Source organism: Piliocolobus tephrosceles, chromosome 2, assembly GCF_002776525.5.
Source record: "Piliocolobus tephrosceles isolate RC106 chromosome 2, ASM277652v3, whole genome shotgun sequence".
Classification (NCBI taxonomy): Eukaryota; Metazoa; Chordata; class Mammalia; order Primates; family Cercopithecidae; genus Piliocolobus; species Piliocolobus tephrosceles.
In genome coordinates, this window is record NC_045435.1 from 56,104,470 (window position 1) to 56,118,785 (window position 14,316).

The window sequence follows — 14,316 nt, forward strand, 5'->3', positions numbered from 1 at the left end:
ACTTTTTGAGGAACTGCCAAACTTTTTTCTATAGTGGTTTCATCATTTCACATTCCCACTGGCAATATACAAAAGCTTCAGACTTCTTCACATCCTCGACAACATTTGTTATTTTCCATTGTTTTGTTGTTGTCATTATTAATATCATACCCATCCTAGTGGGTGTGAAGTGGTATCTCATTGTGGTTTTGATTTGCATTTCCTTGATGACTAATGACATTGAACATATTTTTATGCACTTGTTGGCCATTTGTATATCTTCTTTGGAGAAACGTATATCGTTGTTTCTACTTTTGAATATGTTTTAAATTCTCCACGGTAAAAGAGATACAAAATATTAGATATTTTATTTAAAACTTTAAGAAACAGGTTTTTTTTTTTTTTATCTGAGAAAAGAGTGGTTTTTCCCTCCTTTTTCCTCCCCCTGCTTGAATTCCCCTGAGACCCTTGCATAATTCCCACCCCCGCATCCCCATCCGTAATTCAGTTTCAAAAAAACATATTTGCTCTTCAAACAAATAAGCACAAGTTTCTTCCCTTTTGCCTCCTCAAAGGTGGGTGCAGGCGTGGGAGAACAGGGCCGGGACTTAGGGTGAGCAGAGGCTGGCTGCCCGCCCTACTTCCTTTGGTCCTAGCCTGAGGCTGGCCCCCCTACCCAGCAGCCTTGTGACACCCTCATGTCCCACCTCCACATTTTTGCTGAGAATCCCCAGGGAAGGGAGGGCCCCATCTATAGTGGAAGAAACCTTCTGGGCCCAAATCCAGCCACATCACAAGACTGGATGGCCCAGCCGCGAGATGAGCATGTCACTGGCTTCCATGGCCAATGGGAGAGGCTTCACCCGGCTCATGTTCTGCTGTGGTTGTCGGGCCAAACAGATGGCTGGGGATAAACAGGGGGTGGTGCTGGGTGGGGTGTGTGTTGGGGTGGCTTTGAATGGCCTCAGCCTCCCTCTGGATCCTAGGGAAAGAGGCGAGTGAGGTGAAGGCAGCGCCTGAGGAAGGGGCTGTCATTTGCGGCCTTCAAAACTTGTTTGTGATGTCTTTTCAGCAATAAAACTCTTGTTCAAACAAACTATTACAGTAGTGAGACAGAAAAAGGAAGCTGTTCCTGCCGATGAAGGGTGAGAAACCTGGAGCCTTCCCTCCCTGCACGCCACGTGGCAGATACCTCAGGGAATGCTGGGTCTCAGGAGAACACGCTGATCCCGTTAACACACAGTCTTCATATGAAACCATGTGGGAACTCAACACATGCTGTCTCCTCTCTAACCTGAGATCCTGGCCCCGTTCCACAAAGCGAAGCAGTCTTTTGTATACCCCTCACCAGCCAAGTACTGGGATGGTGGCCAAAGGGGAGAGACAGGCCAGGGTGTGGGTGGGCCAAAGAAATCTGAGAGGCACAGGAGCTGTGGTGGCCTGGACTCTAATCCTGCAGAGGCTCCCTTCCAGAGACAGAGCTTGGAACTCAGTCTCTGCCTGCCTCCTTCTCTCCCTCCCTCCAGCAGAGCTACCCTGCCCCAGGTGGTTCATACCTTGCTAGTCCCCTAGGCTTATACCTTTCCTAACCTTAGGAGAGACATGAGAAAAGGAATCTCTCCCCTTACCCACAGAATCCTTTTTTTTTTTTTTTTTTTTTTTTTTTGAGACAGGATATCTCTGTCACCCTGGCTAGAGCGCAGTGGCACAATCATGCTCACTGCAGCTCTGCCTCCTGGGCTCAAGTGATCCTTCCACCTCAGCCTCCCAAGTAGCTGGGACTACAGGCGTGCACCACCACACCTGGCTAATTTTTGTATTTTTTGTAGAGATAGGATTTTGCCATGTTGCTCAGACTGGTCTCAAACTCCCAGTCTCAAGTGATCCTCCCACCTGGGCCTCCCAAAGTGCTGAGATTACAGGCATGAGCCACCGTGCCTGGCCCACAATACTTTGATATAGTTTCTTCAAGCCCAGATTCTGGTTCTTAGCACAGTCAACCTATGGGGTGCCTCCCCCGCCCCCCCCCCCCCCCATATTCCATGATAGTCATGCTGGGTTAGTTTCTCTAACCAGAGGATGGGCCCATTCTTCGCTGTGGGATGGTGTGTGGGGACATTGGTAAGGAACAAATAAAGACTTGGGCAAATAACTTTATTATGAGGTTGGTTGTCTCACCCACAGGCTGAGCATGATGCTCAGTAACGATTCCGCAGGGCTATTTGGAGGATTAAATGAGATAATGTGTATCAAAGCCCAACATCACAGGAGCTCCGTGTAGAAGCAGTTCCATACCAGAAAATGGGATGGCTTTGTCCCTTACATGTTGTGTCACCTCAGATAAGGCATTTCCCCTCTTTGAACTCCAGTTTTCTCATCTGTAAAATGAGCATGTTTAAAAATTTTTTACTTAAAAAAGGGGCATATTAATATCTACCCTTCACAGTTGCTATAAGTAGAGGCAATTCACATGAAGTGGTTAATACCTGGCACAAAGAAAGTACTCAAAACAAGATAGTAATAATTGTAATTAATACTACTTTTACTACTATTAACTTAATTAGAAGGGCAGTGTAGTTTTATAGTTAAGCACATAAACTTTGCAGCCAAATTTCGTAGGTTTAAGTTACAATTCATCACTGGAGCTGTGTCACTTCAAGCAAATTACCTAACCTCTCTGTGCCTACAGGTCATTAACTGTATACTAATTTACCTATTTCATGGACTTGCTGTGATAATTAAGTTATCGTATGTAGAGCACTTTGGAGAGTGCCTGGCAAATAGTAAATGCCACAAACACATTTGCTGTAATTATTATTAGTAATAAATATCCATATTTGTATTATTATAGTCATTAACAACTCGACTCTGTGAAAGCCTTCTCCTTGGATCCAATTGGGAGATCTACAAACCAACAGATCCACCATCCTACAAAACGTTTAGCCCCCTCAGAAGCTGTGTGACCTTGGGCTAGTTACTTCTCCTCTCTGAGCCTGCTTTTATTTATCTACAAAATGTGAATTGTAATAGTACCCATAATGATATTTCTAGGTTGTTTGACGTGCATTAGTGAGCGATGACCCGTGGGAAGTTTCTAGCTTCTAGTTAATTAAGCCCTGGTCCCCGTGCTCTGCCTAAATGCGGCTCCCTACCCCACCCAACCCTCCCTCCCACCCCTGACGGGGAGCGCTCGAATTCCCTCCTGCTGGGCGCGAGGGAGGGGGGGCGTCCTGCGCCCGCTGCCAGGCCCTATTTCTGGGGGCCGAGCGATCCCGAGGCCTTGCCAAGCTTCCCCGGGGATCAGGTTTCTGCTGACGCGGTGCCAGGCACGTCTGCTTCCAGGAACCGGCAGCCGCTTTTAGCCGCGGGCCGCACATGAAAGGGCTGCAGTCGGAAACGTGACGTTGTGTCAACAGGCGAGGCAGGTCAGCGCTGGGTGAGACCATCCCGGCAGGCCCGGCGGATCACGCCCTGTCTGAAGGCGGCCAGATCCCCAGCCTCCGCTCCCCTGCCTCCTGCCACCTCCTCTTGGCCCCGGAGCCAACGCTTCGCCCCCTGAAGCTCACACACCCCGCTTTTTAAACAGAAGTCCTCTTTGTCCGCAGTGGGCATTAGGCTGGGGTACACGCCCCTCCCCCGCACCTCCCTCTGAGCGCACTTGGATGCCGCCAAAACTGGGCTAGAAGAAAGGTTAAGGGCGAACTGGAAGCAGAAAATGAAGTAGAGGGACAGCTGCAACTTTAGGGGCTATTTGACAGGGGCAGGTTCCCACAGGGGGATTCTGGGTTGACTGTGTGGAACCCTCAAATAATTTTTTTTAGTTCAGGTTGCTCCAACCACTTCCTCCTTTCCCCGTAGCTACTCCTCCTGCAGTGGCCTAGGAAAAAGAGAGGGTCATGCAAAAGAGTTTGGTCTTGATTTCAACCCCCGGCTGTATCACCAGGATAAGTTTGATTTGTTGGGCTTTTTCCAAAAAAGTCTAGCTAGAGAGGTCTGGCAATTCATGGAGCAACTGAGGTGTTTCACAGGCCTGAGACCTGGAAGACCAGGCGCTGAGCTGGGAGAAAGAGTGGCACACAGAATTTGCCATCTGCCTGCTACAGGACTTGTGAGAAGGGCTCGGAATTCTTATTTTATCTAGTCAAAAGCAGGCGTGGAGAGGGAGGTGATAGACCACCAGCTATCGATGCCAGGTTTCCAACTCCTGGTCCCGGCTCCTTGCACAACAGCCTGTGTGGCCTGGGGACAGTTATGTGCATTCCGTATGCATCTAGCACAAGCAGAAAATGCTCACTTTCACCTGCTGGCCCATCAGGAGACAGGGAAGGTGACACGTGAAGCAGTCTTCATGGTCAGCTGGAGCCTCTGCCTGACTGAGAAATCCCTAGGGGCAGCTTCCCTGCTGTGCTCCAGACAACCAGGGGGTTCTGGCAGATTGGGATGCTTTGGGAGCTGGAGCCTGTTGAGTCAGGCGCTGGCCATCAGGAAACATCACGACACCTCTGAGAGGGAGTATCCCACAGGAATGTTGGAAATCAAGGCAAAGGAGAGGCAAGAATACACGACTGGGTCATTTCCCACCTTTCCCATGGAATTTTTTTTTTTTTTTTTTTTTTTTTTTCAGTAAGAGCACTTGTCTAAGGAACACCCAATATTCATTCACGCACAAACACACCGGAGAGGAAGTCCAGGAAGGATGTAGAAAATAATTATGGAATGTTGCCTCCAGCAGGAATAAGACAGGATATGGCAAATCCATTAGACCTTGATAGATTTGAGAAAGCTAGACTGCTTTGGCAAAGAGGTGCTATCCCAGCATCAATTAGTATTGCATAATAATCCAGTAAATCTTTTCTCAATGTGCCTCTCCCTCCCGCAGGCTCCACAGACACTGCAGCCCACGATATCATACCTTGGTTTTCTGTCAAGTTCCAAGGATCACGATGAAAGCAGGCGGGGGAAAATATGCTTTTTACTTAACTCTGGAGAGGTAGAGGATGATCGTGAACCCCTGGCAAGGGTTAAAAAAAAAAATTAAACCAATATTTACCTGCCAAGTTGACTAAGCTTATTCTGATTGAATACAAAGCACATGAAAAGCTGAATGAAATTACACTGAGATTAACTGGTTTGCTTAAGCCAAGAAGGAAGGACATGGGAGTCAGCCATATCACACCAATTGAGTTATTTAAAAAAAATTCAGGAGACCATCTTTCTCTTCCACAGGAAAAGAATTATTTTATTAAGTATTTTAAAACAACTACTTAACATTTACTCATAGATAAAAATATTTACAATTTTACACCTTCAGGAAGGCTCCAAAATATAAACACTGTACCTCTCCCTAGAGAAAAAAAAAATTATTCTTCTCTTCAAAAACAGGAATACATTCATTTTTTTCTCACTGTGTGAATCAAGTAATTATACAAATAAACATCTGAAACATTTTCCTTTTTTAATATATTTATATAATATATATTTATAACAGGTTTACAAATAAAGGCAACGACTTAATACCGAAATAAAAACAGGAAAAGAAAAAGTTAAAACACGATCAGCAATCAGGCATAGTGCATTTTGAAAAGCTGCTGCGGGGCTAGCTGGACACATCGGGAAAACAAGTACTCTGGACCAAAAATAAAACTTCGCTGAAGGAGACAGAATCCTTTTTAGCAATAAGGACACTCCATATGCCGTTGGGCAAGAGGAATTAGCCTACAGAAAGGATCTGGCGGTGCCAAGGCTTGGTTAGGCCTTTGAGAAGCTAAGCTTGGTTAAAAGGAGTTTTAGGATGGAATTGAAAACTGAGTCTAGTTCTGTTTGAAGGCAGCAGTTTGTTACTCAGCTTCGTGCACTTTGGGGTGCTCGCTCGGGGTGTCTGTGTCTCTCAGACCTTGGTTTGGATCCCTAAACAGTTAAGTACTGATGGTTAGACCTAGAAACAGGTACCAGAAGCCCACGGAACTCCTCCCTCCCTCCGGGGCAGCTCAGCTTGTACAAGGGGGCCACTTTCAGTTCCTTAGTAAGCTAATCACTACGAAAGCCTGAGTAGGGAACTACATTCTCTTTATTCCTCCGAGGCAGGGGTGGGGAGCAGACCTGCAGAAACCTCCCCAAACCACTACCCTGCTATGCCAGTGCCTGCTACCTCACCATGTTAGCAGAAAGCTCGGTCTGACTGCTCTCTCCCTGTCGTCTGGTGAGTCACGTCGACAATAAAGGGAAAAGGGTGGGGTCCTAACAGCTGGTTGGGAGCTGAGCCCTGGAAAGCCCTCTTTTGAAAGTACCTTCTGCTCAAAGCCACAGACCCAGCTCCTAAACTGAAGAGTGACTCACAGACCAAGACTTTGAAGCTTTTGAAAATCCAGCTGATGTGTATCAAAGGGGGCTATTCTCTGGGTGGGGAAAAGCCCAGAAGTCTGCTACAATCCCCCCAAGTCTCCTGATGTCAAGCAATCCTTCGCGACTTCCCTATGCCAAAAGGAGCTTTAAAGTCCTAGACCAACAGGCAGGCACACATGTGCACGCACGTGCACATACACACATACACACACACACACACACACACACACACCCTGAATCTTCTCTCCATGCCTCAGATTATCTCAGTATACACAATGCAACAATCTTGCAGCATTCACAAAAACTTTTTTGTCGTTTTTTAGGAAGTAGCGAGGAAGGAAAGCAAAGCAGCAGGATCCTCTAGAGAGTTTAGTCTTTGGTTTCTAAGTTTAAAGGGGGGATCGGCTTCAGAGCTTGGAGCAAGACAGAAGAGTCGACGGACGGATGAGCTGGCAAGGGAGAAGGGAGTCTCTGGGGCATGAGCAAGGGAGCCGAGATCTTGTCTGGGTTCATGAAGCTAGAGAGGGCTGCGGCAGAGGCGTTGAGGCCTGGGTATAGCACTGGCACCGAGGTGGGATACCAGCACTTCTCCAGCATGGGCAGGTAGGCAGTCGCTGAAGGTGGGATCAGGTAGAAGGGCAGGCAGAAAGGAGGCTGGTGTGGGTGTGGGCCCAGGAACGGGGAGCTGATCAGGTCACTGCTAGTGAAATGGCCTTCATCATCCGAAAGCTGCATCCGGTTCTTTTTTGTCGGGGGTTCTTCGGATTCTTGCTTAATTGCGCCCATCCTTTCTCCCATGGTGAACCTGCGTCCGTGGTCGCTTTTGAAGCACGGCTGCTCACTGCGCAAGTCGCCCTTCTCCGATTCTCCTCCGTAGCCACTGTCTGTGTCCGTGTCACTGCCGCTCTGCTCCCCACTCGAGTGAGCGAAAGTCCGCTGGATGACTGGCACGCAGTTTTTCCCAGGACCTTCCGAGCCTTTGGCTGGAGAGCTGGGTTTCTCCTTGAAGTCCATCACTTTGGGAGCTGGGTCTGATAGCTTCCTGGAGGTACCACCCTGCAGCAGCTCTGAGACCACCCGGTGGAGGTGGGTGACAAGCTGCGAAGACTTCAGGTCCCGAGTGTTCTCGTGCTTGGCCAGGTACTGAAGCACCTCCCGGGCACAAGTCTGGAAACCTGAGCAGAACATCTCTTGACCTGTTTCAACATTTCTCCCTGACAGCTCACCTAGGGAAACAAAAATCCAAAGGAAAATGTTTCAGAAGGCCCTGTGGTGCACCTGGATACCTTTGCGCCAAAAAACCAGGTGCTTTCGTTTTTGTTAAAAAAAGAAATCGCATTTACTGATTTGTGTTCCTAACTCCAAAAGTAGTATGCTCAGAGAAGAATTACACTGAAAAGTATAAATAATTAAATTAAAACAATCCATATACTAACACTCAGAATAAAATACGATTTTTAATGTTTGCATAATATCCTATCATGGAAATGGACCATAATTAATAGAGATGAGCTGTTTCCCCTCTTTTGGAATGTATAGGTGGTTTGTGAGTTTTCCACGTAAGTGAAGCAGCAAAGAACCTTCTGATGTATTCATAAACCTGAGTCAATGCATACAACATTGCACCACGGCGAAATGGGCAGAGGCCAGATAGTTATAAAATGAGGAAAAGAATGAAGAAACAATCATCACCTAAAGTAAACTTATTTTCAATGACTTGTAAAAGTTGCAGTCATGCTGTGATCTTTCATTAGGCTCTCTATTTCTATATCTTTTCCAAATATTCTATCCATGATCCTCAAGACATTAGGTATGACCATCTTCCTATTTTTAATGAGGAAACTGGCAGAAGCATTTGCTGGGTTTTTGCAATTTTCATCATACGAGCCTTGGAGAGGAAGGCAGAAAACGAAATGAGGGAGTGGGTAGAATAATTCTCCCCCAGTCAGTACAGTATTATTTGGAAGAAGTGAGACTAGAAGGTTAGGTGACTCCGATTATCTGGAAGTCTGTAGAAACGAATGATGAAACTTCAGTGGTTTCTCTAGATTGTGCAATTCACCAAGATACCTAGTGGCTATTCAGGGAACCACATGAAATGCAGGAAAAAAATCCTGCTGTATCCTGCCAGGATCACACCACACACCAAGTGACAAGGAAGCAAAGAAACAGGAAAACACTGGGGCATACCCACGATTTCTTCTCCAATGAAAGAGGGCTAAGAAGACCAACTGTAAAACACCCACAAGGCAAATTGTAGGTGCCTTGGCATTTTAAAAGGGAGTAGGGAAATCTCCCAGAACCCAGAGACTCTCAAGCTAAAATGCCACAGGAATATCTTATCATTTCACTAATACGTATTCATGCCAGGTGGCACATTGCATTTCAAATGAAAAGTCTGACCTTTTAGGAAAGATAAAACTGCATCTCCCCCAATGAAGGTGCATAAGCAATTTGTTGCAGTAATGTTTATTACATCAGATGTTGAGCCCACAGGCTCTCTATTTGTGCTCAACCTCTTAAAGAGAGGATAGCCAGAATCAGCACTCACCAGCTTGTAAACCGCTCTGCAGGGCAATGATTTTCTGCTGCTGCTGATCAATTAGGTTTGTTAGTGCTTTCACATGCTTCAAGGTAAGTTCAAGAACCACTGCTTTTTCCAAGTGACCCAAAGTCTAGAAGGAAAAGAGCCTTAGTCAGCGGTGAGGTCAGAGAAGTCCCACCTTTGGGACATTTATTAGCAAAGAGAAATGTCTCTAAAAGAAAAAAAAAAAAAGTGGAATAGTCTTTCCTGGTTGGCTGCTTTAAGTCTGTAGATCATGCTTTTAAAAAGATACACACATACACATATACAATATATATGAGTAAAGAATTTAAAAAAGGGTGCCATCTATCTTTGGAGGCATTTTGGAAGCTGCAACTACCTCAGGAAAATCGCTTTGACAGATAAATTTCTCCAGCAGCCTCTGCTGACCTTAACTCAGGGGAATCCAGAGAGAACATTTTTCTGCAGGGGTGTCAACTCAGAGAGGGACCTCTATTATGTCTGGCAGCCAATAGGCTTTCCCTACTTCTTTCCTTACACTCTTTCAGAACTTCCAGCTCATTCAGGCTTTTTTGTTCCTCCCGAAATACTTTTTTTTTTTTTCCATTTCCCCAACCAAAGGCTGCCAAGTAGCTGAGGGCTACTGTCAAGAAAGACAGGCCGTAAAAATCACACACCAAAGCAAGTCCCTTTATTTAACAACAACAAAAAAGGTGGGGGGAGTGGTGGAGGGAAAGGGGTAAATGTGTGTGTTGCTTGGCGTGTTCCTTTAAGTTAGAAAAACTAGGGAATCCTGAAAATCAACAGAAGTTAAACTCTTGAAAAGGAAGGCCGTTGGTGTTGGAGCCAACTTGGAGAGGTCCAAGCGGTTCTCGCCTCATTTGCATGAGTCAGCCAGAAAACGCCAGGACCGTGGAGGAGGACCCCACCACAGAGCCACCCGCCAGCTCTGATCCGCCCGTCTGGTCTGCAGTTCCCCGCGGAACCTGCAGGCGGCGAGTGACCCCCCGCCCGCCCTCTGGGCGAAGGACTGGGTTGGAAAGGGGCCAGCTTCTCACTTACTGTAAGTTTGAGATGTTCGGGTAGGAGATCCTTCAGCTGGGCGATGCACTCGTTAATCCGGTCACGTCTCTTTTTCTCGATGAGCCGGTGCGGCAATTTGTAGGTCTCCTGCAAGGCGCACGGGGAGGCGGTGGGCGATTGGGGAAGGAGATGAGAAGCCTATCCTCCCAGCCCCGCAGCAAGAGTCCGGCAGAGGAGCAGAATAGCACCCAGAACCATCATCTGCCCCTTCTTTTCCAAGTCACTCAGAAGAGGCACCGAGCCCACACCCTGCATCCCCTCGCCAACCTCAAAGCGAGAAAACTTTTCTTGGAAACTCAGCGCGCGCGAGGGGCTGAGCGCAGGGTCCCCAGGGGTGCACTTGCTTACCTTGCTGTCCTCGCTCCGCTTTATTCCCCGTCTTGACTTGTACACTTGGTACATGTGGGCAAAATCCATCCTGCAGGAAGAGAGACCAGGAAGGGTCGTGACTGCTTGCGCACGGCTGCAGGCGTTCTGCCGGGCAAGAACCCCCCCGGTGCGCCCGGAGCTGCTCCAAGTTGAGAGTGGCGCATAACATGGGGCTGGAGTTGAGGCTTGAAGGGCCAAGGAGTGCCAACTTACCCTGGTAGGTCTCCGTGCTCCAGTCCCGGTGCTTTGGGCAGGCAGGCCGGGGGTGGTTGCGCGCTGGGGATCCGCTCCATGGCGCGGCGAGCCGGGGCCACTGCGCGCTCCTGTCTGCACTAGCGGAGTGTCTGGATGAGGACTGCCCTGGAGCGGGCTTCGGGGGTCTCTCCGCAGATGTTCCTCTGAGTCTGAGCTCTTTGAAATCCCCTGGGCTGCTGGAATCTTCGGCTTTGAGATGCAGCTTCAGTTGGGGGCGTGCATGGCCCGGTGTCCCCGCGGCCTCTGGCTCCGACTCAGCGCACAGACTGGCGGTGTGTGCTCCCTGCGCGGTCTGCGCCGTGCGAGCCAAGTGAATGAGAAGTGGGGCGGGCGGGGAGGCGGGAGGGAGCGGGTTGGGGGGGGCGGTTAGGGCGGAGTGGGGGGGGGTGGGGGGACAAGCCGAGGAGTAATGGAGAGGCTGCGGGCTGGGTTAAATGGGAGCGAGTGGGTGGGTTGGAGCTACGTGTTCTACCCTGTGACTCCAGGCACGTCTGGCCACTGCCGGGGAGGGAAGGAGCGACCTGCCCGCCCTCCCCCGGCTTCATCACATGAGTCTCACGTGTTGGACAACGCTCCGGCGGCTGCTAGGGAGCCCCCACCCCCAGCCCCGGCCCCCAGGTGTCTGCGGCTGCGGCCGCCTTTCCCCGAAGAGGGGGTGGCAGCGCAACCTGGGTCCTGCCCAGTTGGGTGGGGGGCGCGGAAGCTGGAAGGGACGGGGGTGCTGGGGGAGGGGGAGAGTTGGTAACGTGGGCGAACCTGCCCCAGGGAAATGAAGTAAGTTCCCGTCTCCTGGGAGGGAACGGGGGAGGACGGATCCGCCCGCGTCTGACTCAAGCCGGGAGAGGAATATCCCCTTGCTAGCTCCAGCCCAGCCCTCTTCCTCCTCCCCCGCCCGGCCCGTTTGGAGGAACCGGCGCGCAGCGGAGGGAGTCGCCCGGCCCCCCAGCCTTCCCCAGAGGCTGGGGTTTCTTTCCGTCCTGGCTTCCCTGCCCCCACTGCTCACCCTCGCGTCCAGGAATTGCCCGCCTTGGGGAGGGACCGAGGGGCGGGGCGGATGTCACCCCATGGGAAGCGGGCAGACCGCCAAGCGCAGGGGCAGCTGAGGCTGCCGCCGAGCACGCCGCGCGCACCTGACCGTGGAGGGTGTGAGCCGAGGGCCCCTCGCTCCCCAGGAGCTCCGCTCCCGGGCACAGCCTGCGGGCGGGCACCTGGTTGCGCAGCCCCCTGGGTGCCCCAGTGTCACCCCCTTCCTCCCGGCCAGTCAAGCACAGAAAGATACCGGGCGCGGTGCCCGGTGTTCCCTCCCTTCTCTGCCCCCTCCAGAGCAGAGGCGCCCGGGTCGCCTCCCCTCCGGCTGCAGCGTTACACAACCGCGGCGGCGGCGCCTGCCCTGCAGCAGCGCAGGGCGTGACGCTTCACGTGGCCGGCGCTCAGGTTGCAGCGCCGCGGACCGCGAGCCCCTCTGCGTTGACCCAGGGACTGAGACCCCGGGGACGTGGTGTGCTAACCCGGATCGGCCCTCTCCCTGCCTGTTGGGAACTTCGGCGGCGCTGTTTGCGGTCTGCACCCAGGGCAAGAGGGATGAGAGAGACAAGAAAAAAAAAAAAACCGCCTGTTACACAGTGAAATCTTAGCAATCATGCAGTCGACACATATTTGTTGAGCCCCCTACTCTGTGCTAGGCGCTGTGCTTGTTGATGAATCCGACACGGATCCTGCCCTTGAACTTACAGAACCTCTAGGAAGAGGATAAATTGAGCAATAAAGGAAAGACAGCCCTGGGAAAATTGTATCGAGGCCACTGGCTGACAGAGGGAAAAAAAAATGAGAATTTGTGTTGCTTTGTGTTTTTAATTTAATTTAATTCTAATCAAGATGCCTAGGTAGAGAAGCGGGGGAGAAGCTAACCCAAAGTCCCGAGCCCGGGGCGGAAAGACCTCCTCCAACCGCCCCAGATCTCTGCAATCTCACTTAGGCTGCCGGAGGGCCCCACCCACCTCCCCCGGAAAAGTCCGGGCTCTGTGACCTTCTCACTCAGCCTGGAGCAGGGAAAACAGCTGAAACTCCAATCCCGCGTTGTGAGCAGCGCTGATACAGTCAGAGGAGGGAGCCAGTGGAAACTCATGACTAAAATAAGGCCTGGCTGGGGATTTCACTGACCTCTGCGCTCCCCTGCCCTGCAAGTTCGGGGAGTTGAGAGATGACTGTAAGCCTTTCCCACTGCGCTTTGGGTCAGTCACCGCGCTGCTGAGTGACCTGGCAGTGGGAAGGATTGAAAAAAAAAACGGGGTCACTGCTGAGACTAGGTGAAGAGTAGCCTCGGGTGCAGTTAGGGAGTCAGTCTTAACTGGCAGTGTCCTTGACGACCTAGAGAACTGGCATTCACAAGTTGACCAAACTGGGAGTGTATTTCCTTCAGGTCGCCTTGGAGAGCTCCCACTTCCTGTTTATATTTCACAAGCGTCAAACTCATTAGCAAGTGTGAGAAATGCCTCCTTTTCTAACTGCTAACTGGCATGACCTCACTTCGGGGCTCAGAGATCCCTCCCTGCCAGAATGTACTTTTGCTGGCCAAAGGCAGGAACCGGAGACCGCCCTGGAAACGTGCTTTCAATCTTGGGCGATCTGCTTCATTGTGTGACTTTAATAAGGATGAAGAGTTGTCATGACTGCGTCAAAACCACGGTTCCACTAGGAAATAAACACTGGGAGAGGAAAGGACGCACACCCCCTTCCGCTGACACCCTTCACCCCATGGCAGGAGTGAGCCCAAACCTTGCAGCTTCCATGGCTCATGGCTCATGACAATATCATTCTTAAAATTCTTTGAGTTTATCAACACATTTTGCCCCTACCTGCCCTACAACTGTAAATAACAAAATGTGTGCATTTCCTACTTTCTATTTGTTCCAAATGTATTCTCAAGCCTCAAGAACTGTTCACATCCTACCAGAGTTCCACCGTATCCGGATTTAAAAAAAAAATCTGTTGTTCTCTCCATAGCTTATGGCTTTTAAAAAATAGTAATTTGAACAAACAATTCCTACCTGGCATATATCTTTCCATCCTGGAGAATGTTACTATTTCAGTCTGTCATCTTTTGTAGATATTAAAAACCTTTCATATGTCAATTTCTTTGCTCCTCACCACCACCTTATAGGCAGGTACTATTATTAGCTCAATTCATTTAACACATATTTATTGTTATTCAATGCCAGACACTGAAATAGAGCCTAGGGATGTATAACATATTCTGTTTGGAAAACTGAGGCTCAAGGAGGCTAAATAACCTGCCCCAGGTTATATAGTCTGGGATTCAGTCTGAGACAAGCCCCCAGGTTTGTTGGACTCCAAAGCTTGTGCTCTTAATCACTATACTTATGGTTGCCTGGTAGGGTTGTTTGGGTTGTGCACCGCTCAACTCCAGGGGGAGCTATTCACGTTGTAGTCTGTGTGAGAGCACCCTCTGGAGTAGTGCATTGTGGCACTGAGCAGCTGCACTGGGTAGTCCTGCCATTTTGTAGCCATCCCTGCTATTTTGTCTCTTCTAAGTGGGGAAAGAACATAATTTTGTACAAGAGAAAGATGGGATCTTTCTTTTCTTTCCTATTGGGTCTCAGCTTCTTGGTGGCCTTACACTGTGTGCTGAATGAGTCTATACTCTTGCTATCTATAGTAACTCCTGGGCCCTTCCTGTGCAAGAATTTAGAGCTCCAAGTTCCCCTATACATCCCCACAACTTA

The 14,316-nt window shown here is 49.7% G+C and overlaps 1 protein-coding gene across 3 annotated transcripts; it reads right to left on the minus strand.

Annotated features, from left to right (window-relative positions):
- Nucleotides 1-5,191: 5,191 nt before the first annotated feature.
- BHLHE40 (basic helix-loop-helix family member e40) lies at nt 5,192-12,895 on the minus strand. 3 transcript variants are annotated; one of them, XM_023218576.3, is made up of 6 exons: nt 12,600-12,895; nt 10,532-12,134; nt 10,298-10,367; nt 9,929-10,036; nt 8,873-8,996; nt 5,192-7,547 (listed from the first exon to the last, which is right to left on the minus strand). In XM_023218576.3, exons 2-6 carry the CDS (start codon nt 10,609-10,611, stop codon nt 6,691-6,693), a joined length of 1,239 nt encoding a protein of 412 aa, XP_023074344.1. In that variant the 5' UTR covers nt 10,612-12,134; nt 12,600-12,895; the 3' UTR covers nt 5,192-6,690. The 3 variants fall into 3 exon arrangements, with proteins under 3 accessions (XP_023074344.1, XP_023074345.1, XP_023074346.1); XM_023218577.3 differs by having other exon boundaries at nt 12,571-12,895; XM_023218578.3 differs by having other exon boundaries at nt 12,734-12,894.
- Between the last annotated feature and the right edge of the window lie 1,421 nt (nt 12,896-14,316).